The sequence below is a fragment of the Narcine bancroftii genome, chromosome 4 (assembly GCF_036971445.1).
Source record: "Narcine bancroftii isolate sNarBan1 chromosome 4, sNarBan1.hap1, whole genome shotgun sequence".
NCBI classification, from domain to species: Eukaryota; Metazoa; Chordata; class Chondrichthyes; order Torpediniformes; family Narcinidae; genus Narcine; species Narcine bancroftii.
In genome coordinates this window covers 212545161-212564488 of record NC_091472.1, presented here as the reverse complement: position 1 = coordinate 212564488, position 19328 = coordinate 212545161, and the positions used below count along the sequence as shown (strand labels likewise).

At 39.8% G+C, this 19328-nt stretch overlaps 1 protein-coding gene across 4 annotated transcripts in view; it reads left to right on the top strand.

Moving 5' to 3' along the window:
• creb1b (cAMP responsive element binding protein 1b) overlaps positions 1 to 18023 on the top strand; it is a 128761-nt gene extending 110738 nt beyond the window's left edge. For all 4 annotated transcript variants that reach the window (XM_069933903.1, XM_069933899.1, XM_069933901.1 and 1 more), the window contains 2 exons: positions 8283 to 8439; positions 15174 to 18023. In XM_069933903.1, coding sequence (XP_069790004.1) covers positions 8283 to 8439; positions 15174 to 15318 — 302 coding nt within the window. In that variant the 3' untranslated portion in view covers positions 15319 to 18023. The remainder of the gene's footprint in view (positions 1 to 8282; positions 8440 to 15173) is intronic.
• Positions 18024 to 19328: the final 1305 nt, after the last annotated feature.

Sequence of the window (19328 nt, the reverse complement as noted above, 5' to 3'; positions counted from 1 at the left end):
TTACGGATGGTCTCAGTCTGCCAGTGGATTAAACCATGAACAGGCATGTCAGCAAGGGAATGAGATGGGGAATTAAAATCGATGGCCACTGGACAGAGCCAAGGTGCTCAACAAAGCGATCTCCCAGTCTCTCTGATGTAGAGGAGACCATAACGTGAGCATCAGTTGCAGTACATGATCCCTGCAGATTCACGAAAGAAATGTTGCTTCACTTGGAAGGACTGTTTGGTGCCCCGAATTGTCATGAGGGAGGAAGTGTGGGCGCAAGTGGAGCATCTCTTGCAGTTGCAGGGGTAGGTGACAAGGAAGTGATTGGTGGGAAGTGAGGAAGGAGGGAGTTACAGAGGGAGCAGTTCCCTGCGGAAGGTGGAGAGGGGAGGAGAAGTGAAGATGTGTCTGGTGGTAGTAGCATCGTGGATGACCACCACCTTCCTCTTGCTGGCAGTACTTGTATTTGCCCTCAGTAACTTCTCCTTTGACTCAACCCACTTTACATTCACTGCGATCACAGTGTCTGCAGACCATCATGTTTCACTGGAAATTATTTTTAATTAATATCAATATCCTAATAATGTTATCATTTAAATGTGTCCAGCCTTTTTAAATGGTATTCAGTTACTCAAGCTGCTATTGGAAGTCTCCGATAATCAGAAACATTGAAGAAGGTGTTGTCTATAGCTTGAGCTGTAAAAAGCTATCAGAACATTCTGGGAGTGTGCATTCCATTTCGATAGATCAATGAAACACCCAAGTCTACAAAATATTTGTTCTGCCTTGAGGAACAGGTGAATGGCAAAGCTTTTATAAATATGTCAAGAGGAAAAGATTGGTGAAATCCAGAGTAGGTCCTTTGCAGTCGGAATCAGGGGAATATATATAATGGGGAATAAGAAAATAGCAGACCAATTAAATTCTTACTTTAGTTCTGTTTTTACAAGAGAGGATACAAATAACCTCCCAAGGATGTTGGGAAACAGAGACTAATGCAAGGGAGGAACTGAAAGAAATCAGTATCTCTAAGGACATGGTCTTGGGGAAATTGATGGGATTGAAGGCAGATAAAGCCCAAGGGCCTGATAATCTACATCCTAGGGTACTTAAGGAAGTGGCCATTCAGATAGCAGATGCTTTAAGAATTATTTTCCAGAACTCGATAGACTCAGGATCAGTACCCATGGATTGGAGGGTAGCTAATGTTACCCCACTATTTAAAAAGGGGGGTAGAGAAAAAGCAGGGAATTATAGGCCTGTGAGCCTTACATCAGTAGTGGGCAAAATGATGGAATCCATTATTAAGGATGTGATAGCGGAGCATATGACTAGCAGAGAAGGGATCGGACAGAGTCAACATGGATTTACAAAAGGCAAATCGTGCTTGACAAATCTATTGGAATTCTTTGAGATGGTGACAGGTAAAATAGATGGGGGAGAGCCAGTGGATGTGGTGTACCTGGACTTCCAAAAGGCCTTCGATAAGGTCCCACATAAATGACTGGCTTACAAAATCAAGGCTCATGGGATTGGGGGCAAAGTATTGATGTGGATTGAGAACTGGCTGGCAGGTAGAAGACAGAGAGTTGGGATAAATGGCTCGTTTTCTGAGTGGCAGGCGGTGACCAGTGGGGTGCCACAAGGATCTGTACTGGGACCCCAGCTGTTCACAATTTACATTAATGATCTGGATGAGGGTATTGGATGTAATATCTCCAAATTTGCAGATGACACTAAGCTAGGAGGTGTGCATGGAAGAGGGGGTCAGGAAGCTCCAGTGTGATTTGGATAAATTGAGGGACTGGGCAGATACATGGCAAATGCACTACAATGTGGATAAATGTGAGGTTATCCACTTTGGTAATACAAACCGGAGGGCAGATTACTATTTGAATGGCAATAGATTAAGAGATAGGGAAGTGCAGAGACCTAGGGGTACTTGTACACCAGTCTCTGAAGGCGAGCATGCAGGTACAGCAGGCGGTTAAAAAGGCAAATGGTATGTTGGCCTTCATATCAAGAGGGTTTGAGTATAGGAACAAGGATACCTTACTGCAGCTGTACAGGGCCTTGGTGAGACCACACCTGGAGTATTGTGTGCAGTTTTGGTCACCTTATCTAAGGAAGGATGTTCTTGCAATGGAGGGAGTGCAGAGGCGATTCACCAGGTTGATACCTGGAATGGCAGGAATGACTTATGAGGAAAGATTGCACAAATTGGGATTGTACTCGCTGGAGTTTAGAAGATTGAAAGGGGATCTCATAGAGACATATAAAATTCTGGCAGGACTGGACAGAATGGATGCAGATGGGATGTTTCCAATGATGGGAAAATCCAGAACCCGGGGCCATGGTTTGAGGATAATAGGCAAACCATTTAGGACCGAGATGAGGAGGAATTTCTTTACCCAGAGGATGGTGAATCTGTGGAATTCATTGCCACAGAGGGCAGTGGAGGCAGGTTCATTAAATATATTTAAGAGGGAATTAGATATATTTCTTCAGTATAAGGGTATTAAAGGTTACGGAGAGAAGGCGGGGACGGGGTACTGAACTTTAAGATCAGCCATGATCTTGTTGATTGGTGGAGCAGGCTCGAAGGGTTGAATGACCTACTCCTGCTCCTATCTTCTATGTTTCTGTTTCATGCAGCCCATGGTCATTCTGTTACATTAACGATTCTTATGACAATTAAAATATTTAATTTTTTATGTTCATAATTTGGATTATTTTAAAATGGAACATGGGTTAGCACAAGGACAGGATTTTACCTTTTGATGTTTTAAAGAAAGCAGCATTCCCCCAACCACTTGTCCCCACTTGCCAGATTTTGGAGCTTTCCGGATTTTAGATGTCCGGATAAAGGATCATGTACCTGGACTGGAGTCTGAAGATGAGCAACCAGTGGAGCCAGCTGGTGGCAAAGAAAATAATTGCAGCTTACTGCCATTAGTGTGCACTTTGGCATTTCAATTTATTGCATTTCTCTAAATAGATTCTGAAGTACAAATTGAATGTTATGATCTTACAACTGCTGTGTTTTGGCCCTCTCTCTCTATATTAAACATTTTTCTTAAGCTGATTGACCAACCAGATTTCAGCATGGAGCTTGAAGTCAAATTGGCATTGGATTGCAGGCAGAAATCTGATCATTGAGATTTGGGAAGAAAGGATGAGTGAATGTAGCAGCAGTTTGATCAGGTCAAGTTGAAGAGAAACTTCTTGGGAAGAGATAGGTGGTTCTAATGTTTGTACCTGGACAGAGGAGAGCAGTACCTCAAAGCAACCATGGGAAGGGATGGGAGGCCTTTTTCGAGAGGCTGTTGATAGTCGGGAGAAGATTAAGGACACAGGAGGTGTATCACCTGGAAGAAAGTAGCTTGGTGGGAGGAATTGAGGGGAATATTATCTCTTAAATGGATTGGTGATGAAAATATTTTGCTGATTGTGTAACATGGGCAGCACGGTCAGCACCACGCTGTAACAACACCAGTGATCCGGGTTTGAATTTGCTGTTTTCTGTAAGAGGATTGTTTCTCCCCACAACTTTGTGTGTTTCCTCCCACCTTTCCAAAACGTACAGAGTTGTAGGTCATTTGGATGTAATTGGGTGGCACAAGCTTGTGGGCCAAAAGAGCTTGTATGTCTAAATTTCTTTGATTTAAATTTTTTTAATTTTCAAGCTGAGGTTAGTTAAAAACCACAAGGAAATGCTAGATACAGGTATACCCTGCTTTATAATTACTCGAATTATGAAAATTTAATTTTACGAAGAAAGTCGTGTTTGCTTTTACAAAAAAAGTGGCCGGTGGGGCTGTCGAAACTCGCTGTCTTACCAATTCTGGTAGGTGAAACTACAATGTACATACATTATTTCTGCTTAATATAGGCTGTGTATTTATCATTATCATTCCTGTTTTTACTATATGTTAGTGTTTGAGGTTTTGTGTGTTATTGGTGGGTTATTTTTTGGGTCTGGGAATGCTCAAAAAATGTTACCATAGAAATCATTGGTAATCACTTCTTCGCTTTATGCCATTTTGACTTACGAAAGGTTCCATAGGAACGCTCTCGTTTTGTAAAGCAGGGTATACCTGTACACCATAAAGTTGTATGCAAAAGGGGCTTTAACATGAAAACAATTCTATTGATTGGATTGATATTTTGACTCAGAACCAAGATGATTGCTTTTGCCTCAACTATTACCCATTATTTACATCACATCAACATTCCAGGCTTCATTTTTAAACTGTAATTAACATGAGGCACTCACTTTCTAAAAGAAAAGTGAATTGCCATCACTTGGCACACAGTATTTTCAGTTTTGTTTTGATTTTTTAAATGGAAAATTAAACTGCTTGCAATTATTAAATGCGATTTAAAGGTTAATAAGAAATTATAGTAAAAACACAGAGATGCTGGAGGAACTCAGCAGGTCTCAGAATTTATTGGAGGTAAAGATCTATAACCAATATTTTGGACCTGAACTCTCTTGAAGAAGGGCTCAGGCCCAAAACATCAGTTATATATCTTTACCTCTTCTGGATACTGGAAAACCCGCTTAGTTCCTCCAGCAATTCTACATTTCTACTACGACCACAGAGTCTGCTGACTTTCGTGTTTCACTCCACAAAGAGGTTATATGCAAAGTGATAGCACGATTGGCATCAAGGTAAGCACAATGCCTTTACAGCACCAGTGATCGGGGCCAGGGTTCAAATCCTGCACTGTCTGTTGTTACGAGCCCAAAGGACCCCAAAACCCAGCAGCAATAGACATTTACCAAGACGAGTGGTTTTTAAAACAAAAGTTATTTTTAATCAACTTTAAACATGAAAATAGAATCAAACTTAACTAACCCAAATTAACCCCCTTCTAATTCTAAGCAGACGTGTATGTAAGGTGTGTGTAAATTTATGAAAAGTTCTTTGGTTCACAGTTCAATCTCACTTCTCCTTCTTCCAAGTTCTCTGGATGCAGGCAATTCTTATACTGTGCACAGAATTCAACATGTATAAAGTTCACCAGGCCTTGGTGCTTGAAAGGTAATTGTTTACCGCTCAGGAAGGTTCTTTGTAGGTTTTCAGAGAGAGATTTGTTGTTCCAGCCAGCTCTTCCTGGCTTGCACTGTTCAACTGCTTTTCAGTGTCACACACAAGCTGAGAGGGCTTCTCTTCCCCTCTCCCTCCCTCCCCCTCTCCCTCCCTCCCCCTCTCCCTCCCTCCCCCTCTCCCTCCCTCCCCCTCTCCCTCCCTCCCCCTCTCCCTCCCTCCCCCTCTCCCTCCCTCCCCCTCTCCCTCCCTCCCCCTCTCCCTCCCTCCCCCTCTCTTCCTCCCTCCCCTCTCTCCCTCCCTCCCCCTCTCTCCCTCCTCCCCCTCTCTCCTCCCCCCTCTCCTTCCATCCTCCCCCTCTCTCCTCCTCTCTCCCTTCCTCCTCCCCCTCTCTAACTGCCTTCCAGAAAAACCATGTGATGTGCTCACTTGGAAAACCCCCACCTTCTTCAGCAAACAACAGGAGTTCTTTCTTCTGCTCAAGCTGTTGTTAGATAAACAAAACCCAGGAGTGACCTTCCTGTAAGCACCCTGCAGAAAGGTACTTGTAGCCATTCTGGCACCAGGTCCAAACAATTTATGACGTCAGTTCAGTTAACACCAACTTGTGAAATGTGCTTACATTCTCCATTCTTTCTGTAATGTTATTGAATATGAATTCTTCAGTCTTTCAAATAAGATGTTTTAAAATGTGTGTATGTATGTAACCTACTCTAAATCTTGCCAAATCTCTCCAAATATTACCAAATTCTCCCAAAATATTATAATCATTACACTGTAAGGAATTTGTACATTTTTCCCGTCTCTGTGGGTTTTCCCTGGGGTCTTCGGTGTCTTCCCACTGTTCGGAGCATACCGAGGGTGTAGGTTAATTGAGTGAAAATTGGACGGCACAAACTTGTGGGCCAAAATGGCCCGTTACTGTGTTATATGTCTAAATTAAACAACAATTAAGATTTTAAAAAAAGCAGAGAAAATTTACTAGGATGTTGCCCGGACTTCAATAACTGAGTTACAGGGAAAGGTTAAACAGGTTAGGACTTTATTCCCTGGAGCATAGAAGAATGAGGGGAGATTTGTTAGAGGTATTTAAAATTGAGAGGAGGATAGAAAAAGTAAATGTAGATGGCTTTTTCACTGAGGGTTGGTGAGATGCAAACCAGAGGGCATGGATTAATAGTGAAAGGGGAAAAGTTTAGGGGGCCCATGAGGGGGAAACTTCTTCACACAGAGAGTGGTGGGAGAGTGGAAAAAGCTGCCAGCTGAAATGTTGAATGCAGGCTCAATTTTGACATTTAAGAGGAATTCGGTACATGGATGGGAGAGGTATGAATGGCAATGGACTAGGTGCAGGTCAGTGGCACTAGGTAAAAAAAAAGATTTGGCACAGACTAGAAGGGCTGAAGGAATCTGTTTTTGTGATGTAGTGTCCTATGGTTCTAAGTCATTCAATATTCTGTTTTTGTAATGTAATAGTACAGAACATGTATATATTGCCTTCTGCCTGCCATAAAGCAGACAAAGAACGAGTTGCCATTTGTGTTACCTGGCGCTGCTTACAGCAAGAGAAAAAAAGAGTTCCTTCAGAGACACTGAGTGTCCATGGATTCGCTTTCAGTGCTCCTGCAGTCTGCATCTGCATAGACTCGTGTTCAATCTTTCGGCCACCTGAGCTCCAGATTCAAACCTCTGACACGATCACGAAGCCTTCAGCCGCCGAGGCTCTTCAGGAACCCATCTTGCCCTCAAAACTCTCTCATATCCCTGATTTGATACCTACATCTCATAAGCCAGTCTCAACAAGCCTGAAGCCCGTGCAGGTCTCTTGACCCCCAAGTTACTGACACCCTGAAAATTGTATGGGTCCTTCAGCTTGCTGAGCTCCTCGCTGGTCTGCTGCTGCTGCCATTGTCACTATCCTGTAAGGTCCTTAAGCCACTGAGCACCTTGCTGGTCCACTGCAGGGTCATCATCTATACTTGCCCTCAATGGGGTGTGTTTTCCCTGTTTCTGGTGCTTTCCTGGGAGGGTGCAACCCCCTTATGGCCACTGCTGAGTATAGGCATTACCCTCTTGGGCCCAGACCCCACAGTTGCAGGATTTTACTTTCAAACACTGTCCGAGTGTTTACAAGCCGAGTAAACCCTGGTACTGGGAAGTTAACAGAAAATCATATTTAAAACAATTTCAAGTTCAAGATTATTATCACCTGATTTTACGTATACAACCCGATGAAACAATACCTTTCCAGGCCATTGTCTGTGCAACAAAACACTATGCACAGTACATAATTATCACTTAATCAAAATAAATACATATATATTTTCATGGTTACAGAATACTGTTTGTCAGTCACACAGCCTGTGGGAAGAAGCTATTTCCCAGCCTGGCAGTCCTGATTTTGATGCTTCTGTACCATCTTAATAGCAATGGGTTGAAAACATTGTGCACTGGATAGAAAGGGTCTTCTATAATTACAAGCCCCCTTTTTAGACAATGCTTCCAGTAAATGTCAACTTTAGAGGAAAGAGAGACCCCAGTGATCCTCTCAGCTGGAGAATGGTCACTCTTCTTCCTCCTGAAGTCCATAATCGCTTCCTTTGTTGAGACTGGCCACGTTGAAACTTGGGTTGTTCTTGTACCATTTTGTGAGCCTTTCAACCTCCTGTCTATGAGGCCCTACTACTGTTGTGTCACCCACAAACTTGATGATTCTGTTAGAACTGAACCTGACAATGCATTTGATAGTCAGCAGTGTAAACAGAAGTGAGCTGACACACAGCCTGGAGATACTCCAGTGCTTAGTGTGATGGTGATTGAGGATTTGCTGCCAACTCAGACAGACTGGTCTTTTGGTCAAGAAATCCAGGATCAAGTTGCAAGGAACAGTTTATCCACCAGCCTCTGAGGTATAATCTTGTTGAATGCCAAGCTGAAGTCAATGAACAACAGCCTGGCATATGAAATATAGTTCTCTAGGTGAGTCAGGACAAAGGGGAGAGTGAAGGGTGTGGACCGGTTTGGATGGTAGACAAACTGTAAAGGGCCCAATGTCGCTGGAAGATGCTCTTTGATGCGTTCATTCACCAGACGCTCAAAGCACTTGGACGTCTGTGACACTGGACACTGTTTATGTTATCCCTGCAGAACACTGTGGACAAAGATAGTTCCTTAACTAATTGAAATGACAAATGATGTGTATACCATCGTTCTAAATAATCCTTTCCTTCCTTCTTGCAGGTGCCACTGGTGATGTCCAGACTTATCAAATCCGTACCACTCCAAACTCTACTGCTGGCCAGGGAATGGTAATGGCATCATCCCCAGTACTTCAGAACCAGCCCCAAAACGCTGAGGAAACCACTCGCAAACGAGAAATCCGCCTCATGAAAAACAGGTACTTTCTTGATTCTGGACAGCCAGTGGCTTTATCCTTGTGGAAAGATTGTCCTTGTGATGTATGAAAATCTCTTCTCTTGAGGTTTGTGTGTAAAAATGCTACCTGGTTACAGACTGATTCTGGATTTCTAGATTAATTTTGAATGAGGCAACCATTGCAATAATTGTTATTTTAAAATTCAAACGTTATCAATATGAATTTTGGTATTATTTTCCCACTTGTGGTTTGACATTTTTAACCAATTTTTAATGCAAGTGAACAGTCCTCATTATAATTTAATGCTAAAATGTGGTGTAGTATTTAACTATACATTCCAGGGAAAACTGGACTTTGGAATTCTACAAATTTATGACACCAAATGCTGATCAAAAATATTTAGGATAATCCCACTCTCCAGCTCTAGGTGTGTCACTATCAGGTATGGATCCAGAAAGCAGTCAGCCTTGACAAATTTTCCAAATGAAAATTCTCCAGCTAGTTAATACCATTGTAAGTCTCCTTTCTAATCTTTACAGCTGTTTAGTCCTTCAGTTGTTGTCTAGTAAGTGGATGCAGTTCCTTCATTATCTTCTACTTTTATATTGCATCCTATAGCCAAAAAAGGCAAAAAAAATGTCTCATGAAATTACAGTGTTGGCCTGACTTTCTTTTTTTTAACTTTATTTATTCATTCAAAATACAGATAGTAAATAACATATACAACAATAAACCAAAAACATGAAAGTTATATTTTATAGAAAAAAAAGAGAGAAAAAAAACCCTCCCCACCTTCAGCTAGCTCTCCTAAGGAGAGTCATAAAGAAAGAGAAAAAATTAAACATACATATTAAAATCTAATCAACATAAATCAAAATGTAAATATTCTATCTTTCTTTCTTTTTCAATCTTTTTATTATTATTATAATTTATAAACACATACAGTTCAAAGAGATATAACAAAAATACATAATAAGTAATGAATTAATACAGAGATATTAAACAATAATATTACAGAATAAAAATATATCATAAAAAAAATTTTTTTGATCAGTTTAGGGTGTGAACTATCTCTAAAAAAAGATATAATTAATAACAATATATGAAAAAAGAGAAAAAAAAACCCAAAAAAGAAGAAAAAACAAATCTGAATTTTAAAAAAACTTTTAAAAAAACCTACAGATATAGCTAAACCACGCCGATCACTCCGATCTCATCTTACAGCCCAATTATCATACATAATCATAGAAAGAAAACAGAGCCAGATCAACTCACCACAAATGAAAATATTGAATAAATGGTCGCCAGGTTAACTCAAACTTAGAAGGGGATTCATAGACAGAGTTTCTAATTTTCTCTAAATTTAAACATAGTATGGTTTGGGTAAACCATTGGAAAACAGTGGGAGGATTTACCTCTTTCCAATTTAATAGTATAGATCTTCTAGCCATTAGTGTAAGAAAAGCAATCATACGATCCGCAGGAAGAGATAAATAAGTCAAATCTATCATAGGTAATCCAAAAATTGCAGTAATGGGATGTGGTTGTAAATCAATATTCAAAACAGTAGATATAATGGAAAAAATTTCCTTCCAATAAAATATTCTAAATATAACAACCACTTACTAATTAAAAAGCTATAGTTATCACACGAAACATATGTAATTTTTTCTATTATTAAACAGTATATCCTCTCATTATGCCATCTATTAATATCAACCATATTTGTATCTTTCCACATACTAAATACATTTTTTCTCTACAAATAATGCTAAATATACAAAAGCAAGTTGAAATTTATCTAGTCCCAAACCTTTCAGAGGTTGAAAACTGCCCAATAAAGATACTATCAGATCTAAAGGTATTTTAATCTTATACAGATTTGGATTTATCCCAACCCTTTTTATCCATACCATCCTATAATATTTAATACATAAATGAAATATAACCCTTCTCTGGTACCTTCATAAGAAAAGTCTCAAATTTAGTCATTTCAGGTAAAATTATATCGCTACCAAACACACATAGGTGTCCCTCATCGTTACACTTAATCGAACTGTTTAAACCTCGAACATTAAAAGTAGCAAACCTCAACTTTAACATATCTACTAATATTACTAAAGACCAATAATATCTTTATATAAAAACTCAAATCATCATATATAGGCCCTCCAATAGGAGGAAAAAAAATCACAAAATAAAAGCTAGATAAAATGAAAATTTAAAAAAATAATTAACAAAAACCCCTCCCCAAAAAAAACTACCAAAAGGTAGTAATCCCAAAACAAAATTTGGGTGTGGATCACGCACCAGTGGCTGATGACTAATAGAACCTAGAACAAATCTCTTCTTCCCCAGCCAAACAAAAAAAATCTCAAAATATCATAATAACGCAAAAAGTAAAATATGAATAAGAAGATTCTGCTATTCATCCAAGAGATTCCAAACTCTGAGATCACATTTCAAAAGAAGTTGGACTCTTTCCATTCCCGTTTTTCCCATTTCTACCATTTCTTCTGTTTCCAGAACAACCAGATTTTTCTTTAGGAGACAATGGTGGACTACGTCTTTGTCCTCTTATATCTGGCAATGAATCAGCAAAAATCATTGCTTCATGATCATCCTCAAAAAACCGAGATTGATAGTCTCCATGAAACACCTTCAACACTGCTGGATAGCGAAAAGTAGACTTATAACCTTTAACTGGATTAAATCGACGTTGACATTGAATAATCTCTTGACTCAAATCAGGATAGAAAAAAGCTCTGCTATTCTGAATCAATAACGGAGTTTGTCGTTTTCTCGCATTTTGCACCGCCAGTCGAAGTATTGCTTCTCTATCCAAATAATTAAAACATCGAATTATTACAGGTTTCGGTGGCTGACCAAGTAAAGGTGATCTCCTTAAAGTTCTATGAGCTCTTTCCAATACCAAGCCTTCAGAAAAAAATTCTTGCCCTAGTACTTGTGGGATCCAATCTGTAAAAAAACGAAGAGGATCTTGTCCTTTCATACCTTCTGGCAAACCAACAATTTTCACATTATTTCTTCTACTTTGATTCTCCAAATAGTCTATTTTCCTCTCTAACTCCTTCTCACATTCTCGCAATTCTATAACGGATTTTTCAACCTTCAACACTTTTTCTGTATTAGAAGCCACTTGTTGTTGACGTTCCAAAAAAGCAGACTGAAATTTTTTTGAAATCTTCACAAGATGCTTCTACACGTGCTTTAACTGTATTCAATTCTGAACTTATCCTTTGAGCCAGCTCATTCATTATAGGCTGAATGACAGCATTTAACTGCTTACATTGTAATTCAGAAAAGCTCAGCCCTGCTTTCTCGAACGTTTGCAGAACCAGGTAACTGCAGCTCCTGCTGCAACTCAACATCAAGCATTTTAACGGTCTTACTGTGGGTCTGGACTCCCAGCGACGGCACCCCGACTTCCTCAGGGGGTCGACGCTGGTCTCCCCCCGCAGCTCGCAGTTTTTTCAAAAAATCACGGATGAAATCGAGATCTTCAGGTTGAAATGCTTCCTGAAGCATTTCAGACAATGGTGTCGTCTTCCTCTGGTAGTGTTGGCAGGCTGCCAGAATCAGGATCCACTTCTTGGGAACACACATCTCCCTCCAGAGAACGGGTAATTCCAGCGCTGTCCTTCACTTGATGAGTAGTAGACATTTTTTTTTCAGTTCCCACAGGCAATCTTTGTAGTTTAGGCTGAAGAAATTAAACCTGAAACTGTAGCAAGTTGTTTAGGCCCCAAATCTTCAATACTTCGAAAATGTAACTTCTTCTGCACTTGAGGTTTAATCTTTTTACCATTAATGGCCATAATAGTTCCTTAATAATTTAAACTAAAATTTAAGAAGTTTAAACTTGAAAACAAAGTGTTAAAAAACGGGTACTTAGAAGTCCGGCCAGAGAGGTCGAGATTACACGTCTAGATTCTACGCCATCTTACCACGCCCCCCCCCCCCCCCCCCAATTAGCCTGACTTTCTGTCTACACGTATCTGTAGACAAGCATTCCAAGATAACTTCTTCCTTCGACACTTTCTTTTAAATATTATTGAGTTTAACCATATAAACGCATAGAAAATTTTAGGGGAATACACACAAGTATCTCATACATAAAAGAACAAAAAAAAATGGAACTACAGTCCAACTCCGATTATCCAAAATGGTCAGGACTGGGCCTATTTTGGATAAACAGTTTTTTCGGAGAACTGGCATTTTTTAAAAAACAGCCCAGTAGCAACAGCAAATCACCTATAATGGTGTTTAAACAACAACAAACAACAAGGGAAGGTTTTTTAAGCATTAAGATACTGTTTAATTCTCACCCAAAAAAAATGGAGCCCGAGGTCCGCTAAGCTGCTGCTAGCACTGGAGACCCGAGGTCTGCTATGCTGCTGCCGGCAGTAGGAGCCTGAAGTCCTCTGCGCTGCTGCCAGCTCTGGGAGCCCAAGGTTTGCCACTGCTGGGAGCCCCATGTCTCCAGTCACTTCGGCTCTGAAAAAGTTTCAGATAAATGAAGATTTCTGATTTGTTTCAGATATCCTCATTTATCCAAAATTTTATTTTTCAGATAGTACGTTAGACAGTTCCTTAATCCACATGAGAAACAAGTCATTGAATTAATCTATAATAACCACGTTGAAACCTATATTTGCCAAATAAATCCAAATGAAATTGATTTAAAAAAAAAAACCTAAAAACTAAATCTAATTGACTCCCTATCTAATCAAGATAATTTTTTTTAAAAAAGGGAAATTGTGGATTGAATAGCGACCTCCAGACATCGGAGAAAGAATCTCCGGAACATTCAAAATTCTTATTGCCCCAATCATGATAAATATTCTATGAATGGGCCTCACATCTTTACAAATTAAAACTTTCTACCTTTATTGTTGGATCTAATTTTCTCCAAGTTTAATAGGTCATAACATCATACACCACTGTGTATGGGTAGGTGAAGAGTCGCCTTTCCATTTCAATAAAATTGCTCCTCTGGCTTTTAGCGTGGTAAAGGTTAAAACTTTCTCCTGAGATGCAGACAGAAGTATATCTGGCTCATGTGGAAAAACCCAAAAAAAGCAATTATTGGACATGGCTCTACTTGGATCTTTAAAAATCGTTGTTAAAGTTTTAAAAATGTATTTTCAGACTCTCTCTAAATTTATGCACTCCCAAAACATGGATCAGTGAAGCTTCAAAAATTTTATACTTCTCACATAGTGGATCAATATCTGCATAAAAATGAGATTATTTAAATTTGGACATGTGAATTCTATGTACAACCTTAAATTGTAATAAGCAATTTACACTTTCTATCCTCTGAATTAATATTCCCCTTCCTTTTTAACATCTTAAATATATTATGTCACACTTTTCTGAATTGAATTCCATTTGCTGTGTTTTGCGCCTTTCTAACCAGTCCAATGAACGCTTTCTCCAGACTCCACTGCCTCTTCGTTTACAACCATAGTGTCCATTTTTATATCTCATTTGTACCGTACAGAAACAAGCTCTTTGGCCACTGAGTCTGAGACAATTATTGTGCACTCATTTTTTTACACTAATCCTACAGAAATCCCTTTCTATTTTATTCTAATCACAATCCCGCCACAACTCCCCCCAAACCAGATTCTCCCGGGCAGGACAGCTTAAAGTGACCAATTAACTGCCCATGAGACAGAGAGAGAAAACCCGTGAAGTTTGGGGAGAACATGCATTCAGGTAGTACCTGAGGTTGGGATGGAGCAATGAGGCAGCAGCTCTCCTAGCAGTGCCAGTAACCTTCGAATTTAAATGATTCCTGCATTATCCAGATCATTGATAATTTACCATGAAGAGCAAAAGACCTAGTATTACATTCAGCTTTCCATTAACTACTGTCAACCATTGGTTTCTGCCACTGAGTCTATTTTGTATCCAAAATGGTCTCATTGCCATTTTGGATTGCAAAACCATCTCCTTTATAATTCATGCACAACCACACAAAATCAGTTGTTCTTATTAACTTAAAAGTTCTGTTGTGTTTGTCAGATAAAATCTTCTCTTATCTCATACATGCTCATCATCCTTGCTTAAACACTGCCTTGCTAAAGGGCACCGTAAAATAATTTGCTCATCACAGGCCTGATGCCCATAATTTGCCATTAATTAATAATGAATTTACTCAGTTAACTAAGGTTTACTGATGTTTGTGAACTGTAGGAGCTAAAAGAAAGTGCAGATGCCTCCCCTACCCTTTCCCACCATCACTGTCGGTGAATGCATGTTTTTCAAGATAAATGGGGACTAGGTCCTGCTCCAGCTAGGGATGAGAAAAAAAACAGGTGATAACCCAAATAGATGGCCTTTACAGAAGTCGATGCCAACGAGAACTAGTAGTAATTGCACAGCCTATCCATGTCGTTAAAAACTTTGCCAAGACGGTTCCAACAAAATTTCATATTAGCCACTTAATTGTGCAGACAATTTGGGAGAAAGTTACAGATTTTGAAGAGTTGAGAGGAGAAGGTATGGTGAATATTTAAGGAGGAAAATTGAGCTTGAGCCTTGGAATGGTTTTAGTGTTTGGAACGTGAAGGAAGCTGGAGTGGGAAGAACATAGCCTTATTTGGAGGGTGGCAGGAGCGTAGGTGTCATGTCAACTCGTGGTGAGGTAAAGAGAAGGCTGAAGAGAGGAAATCATTTGTGAAGGCTGATGGCATCTTCTAATGCTTTCCCCGTCCCCCTTTCAGGGAAGCAGCACGAGAGTGTCGACGCAAGAAAAAGGAGTATGTGAAATGTTTGGAAAACCGGGTTGCTGTGCTGGAAAATCAGAACAAGACGCTTATCGAAGAACTCAAGACACTCAAGGACCTGTATTGTCATAAATCCGACTAGCACGCCCCTGCCATTCTCGCGAATGGAAAAACAGACTTGCCCCAAAAGACTTGTCGACATGAGCTGGGCGACTCTGCAACTTTTTCTAATTTCTCTCCCACACCGGGGAGAATTAAAAAAAAAGCAAGACTGCATGGATGCAGTTCCGGAAGCTGCAAGCCTGTGCACCAGGAATCGTGCAACGGATCGCAGGATCCAACCTGGTCAAACCTATCTTGTTCTGAACTCAAAGCAACCTGGTTTGGACAATTGTTTTTTTTTCCCACATGAACGATTTTATATGGAGACTAACTTATTGGTACAAAAAAAATTCTTGTCTCGTGTGACCAGGAGAAATCACAAGCAAAATTTTAGTTTAATGTGGTGACTCTCCCCCACCACCCTACCCAATTACTTTGTATTTTTCTTCCTTCTTGTTGCTCTGAGCACGGTGTTACTGCAGTCATCCCATCAGGCAAAGTGTTACCGTGCACCTTCTGCCATGACCTTGCCTTTGTAGCACCATCAGGTCAATGTTATTCAACGTGCACACTTTTGAGACAGAATAGACGGCTATTCTATCCTTCTCTCCACTCTGCCACTTGTAGAAAATGCCTGATTGCCACCCAGCAACAATACGAAACCAATCAATTGGGTAAGCCCATGTTGAGGCTAAAGAACACTTTTAACCAGGAGAGTAGGGAATGCCAAGCGCCTTAACTGCTTTGCTTACTGGCCGTTCAATAAGTCTACCCTTTTTTTAAAAAAAAATTGAGTGTGAATTTTAAGAGTTGTTGGTTTGCATTATGTATCTATATAGATTTTTCTCTCCCTCCCTCTTGCTCTCTTTGTCTCTTTCATGAAATGGTGTTAAGTTCAAGCCAGATTGTTCTGCCAATGAAGCTGAACTGACTGAACCTCTGGCCAAAGGAAGGTGAGGCTGGAAGGAGTGCTAGTTTTGTATTTCTCATTCAACAAAAAATATGTGGTGGATCAAACCATAAAAACCAATTCATTCTGTCATGCAGCACCCATGATGATGTGGGTGTGAAGAGCTTTTTTTTAGCAGGGTGGGGAAGAATAATTATTGTGAAACTGGTCACCTTGTTGAATGCCTTTGCACTGTATTAATAACACTTTACATTTTTATACTGTATATATATTTCTATAAGAAGTGTGACTGCGAGGAAAAAGGAAATTAGAAAAAGACCAAGGACTTGTGATGCAAATTTGTGGCTGCACACTGTAGTGCAGGGCAGTGCTGTTCTGTTAATCTGAGATTCAGCAACCTATCCCCACTCCGCAAAATAAATTAGTCCAGTGCAAGTCTAAACAGAGCAAGAGACTTTTTCCAAATAGTCCTTTTTTGAGATGGTGTACGAACGGGATAATGAGGTCGGCCACGCGATGACTTGCACATGGTAAGACTTGTGCACCAGTTCATACAAAGGTTAGTGCCCTCAGCAAGTGTGATGTCCAGCCTCAAGCAATCCATTGTTACTGCCCAAAGTGCTGAGGATGTGCTGGTTTTGGAAATTTGGCCAGGTACTAAGGAGCAGCTTCAATTTATTATGTGGCCAGTCACAGCTCTAGAAACCTATTGATATTTAAGATGTTTAAGCCACTCCAGTGTAAAATATTTCATCCATTTAAAAGATTTCTCAAAAATTACAAACGGACAAAGATACAAAAGATTAAGCATGCATTTACATAACATCTCCCAATGTATCCAGTGCAATGCTCAAGTGGTTCACAGCCAATGAAGTACTGTGCTGAAGTATAACCGTTGTAACATGGGAAGTGACCAGATAATTTAATTTATGGATGATCCTTCGGTGAGAATTCCCTTTTAAAATAATGCCTCTTTAATATCAGAAGTTCTTTCTGCTAACAAAGTAAACTCTTAATATTACAGTGGAGTGTCAGAGTTTGTGTGCTTCGGTTATGGGACTTGACAATTGGCTTAAAGATTCCCTTGTGAAAGTCCCTTGTGAAACCTGGGCATAGAATTCCGAGGAACACAAAAGCTACAAGTGCTGTAATCTTGAGCAAACAATGAATTGCTGGAGGCATTGAGCACATCAGACAGCATCTATGAATAGGAAAGGTCAGTCAATATTTTTGTTGTCAACCTTTTTATCAGGATTTCTGATTGGGTGAACACTGAAGATATCACTGCCTTTGTCCACCATCACTCATCCCATACGTTGTTCATACATGTCTGAGAGGACAACAGGCATCTTGTTTTCACATTCTCTTTGAAAGTTGTCACTGCCCTGTACCACCTTGTATTTGTGCCTGGAGCTCTTGAATTCAGAATTTTAGTAGTCCTGAATGGGAATATTTGGTAACTCCTGTTAGAGCTGCAAGAGTCGCCACTGGAAGGCGTCACAATGGCCTGAAAATGACCAGTTGGTGAAACACAGCTGACATCTTTTGGAGCATTTTAATGATGGCAAAAGAGAAAGTGATGTGGAGAAGATGTGGCTGACGATTAGTTTAACAGGCACGTTAAACTGGATACCTCCTGCACAGGGAAGTCCTTGGAAATTAGTCTGTAAATGAGCAATGACTCTCACCTTTCAGGTATTTTGCAATTCTCTAAGGCCTTGCAGGTGTGAAATGTTGAACATATTTTTAAATTCAGTGGTGCAAATTTACATGCAAGACTGTTAATGGTTTTCTGCAATAAAACAACCACCCTTTTCCTCCCTTTCTCCACACAAGTACTGAGTGTCAAGATTTAATTTGCAGGCTCTCTCAATTAACACACTCTTCACTCTGACAAAGCCAAGTACAAAAAATTGCATTAACTGCTTTAAATCAGAGTAGAAAAACTTGCCTTCATCACATTCCAATGCACAGTAAAGTTTTTACTTTCAAAATACAGTCACCGTACAATTTAGTAAGTATGGCAGCCCAAATTCTGTCAACGAGGTCCTACAGCAGTGAGATTACGACCGGATGTTTATTTTGAGTTTGGTTGCAAAGATGAATCCTAGCAAGGATGCTTTCTTGGGAATAAAACAATGAGATCTTGAGGCATCTCACTGAGAGAGCAGATAGAGCCTTGGTTTAATCTCTCACTGAAAGCTGCTGTCAGCTCTCCATTTGAATTGAGCAGTTTATTAAAGATATCAGGTGTGATCGTGGAAATACAGACTGAACTAGGTAAAGTAACAAATAAGTAGATTAATGGCTGTCAGAAATAAAACTTCTCACACATGAGTCTCTTTAAAACTGATGACACGACAAGCTTTATTTACAAGTCTGCAGAGTTGGACTCAACTGGTTTCTCACCAGTTAAGCCCCGATACATACAGTGCTTTGATTTTTATACCTTTATTATTTGCCCTTCCCCTTCTTATTAATACTGTTTTAATTGGTTAGTATTACAAAAACATTCAAAGTATAACTGCATTATTAATTATCACGTTCGTTACGTACGCTGTGAACTCTACATTCACTGAATTCTGTTTCTCACACTTCTTATCAATCCTTTGTCTCCTGCATGTCTCTCACTATGACCATGAAAAGATAGGTTTAAAAAAACATATTCAGCAGCTCCTTCTGTCCTTGACTGCTAGTAAACTCTCTGTCCGTTCTGGCTTCTCTGTTTATGATTAATCATCACATTTTAACTTAAGTCTTTTTAACCTAAATTCTCTACATCACAATCCACCCCTTTCTCTCTTTAAAATGTGTTGAATATATGTATAGATATGAATGGGGATTCTAAGCTAGGGAAGAGAAATGTTTTATGATACATTAATCTCACGCTGAAATAAAAGTCTTACAGGGTCTCCCATCCCCACTGGTTGCATAGCTTGTTCGACCATGGAAATCACCAGGCTGCGTAGACAGGGAATAATACAGGGCAAAATAAGTAGGAGGAATAAAATACCTCCGATGACCCACAAGAAGGTACGCCACCAGGTTCCTCCAAACCATTTGTCCATCCAATTAAATTGTGGGAAAGGATGCCAGGTTTGAACCGGTACATGGGACAATGTACGAATATTATCAGCGAT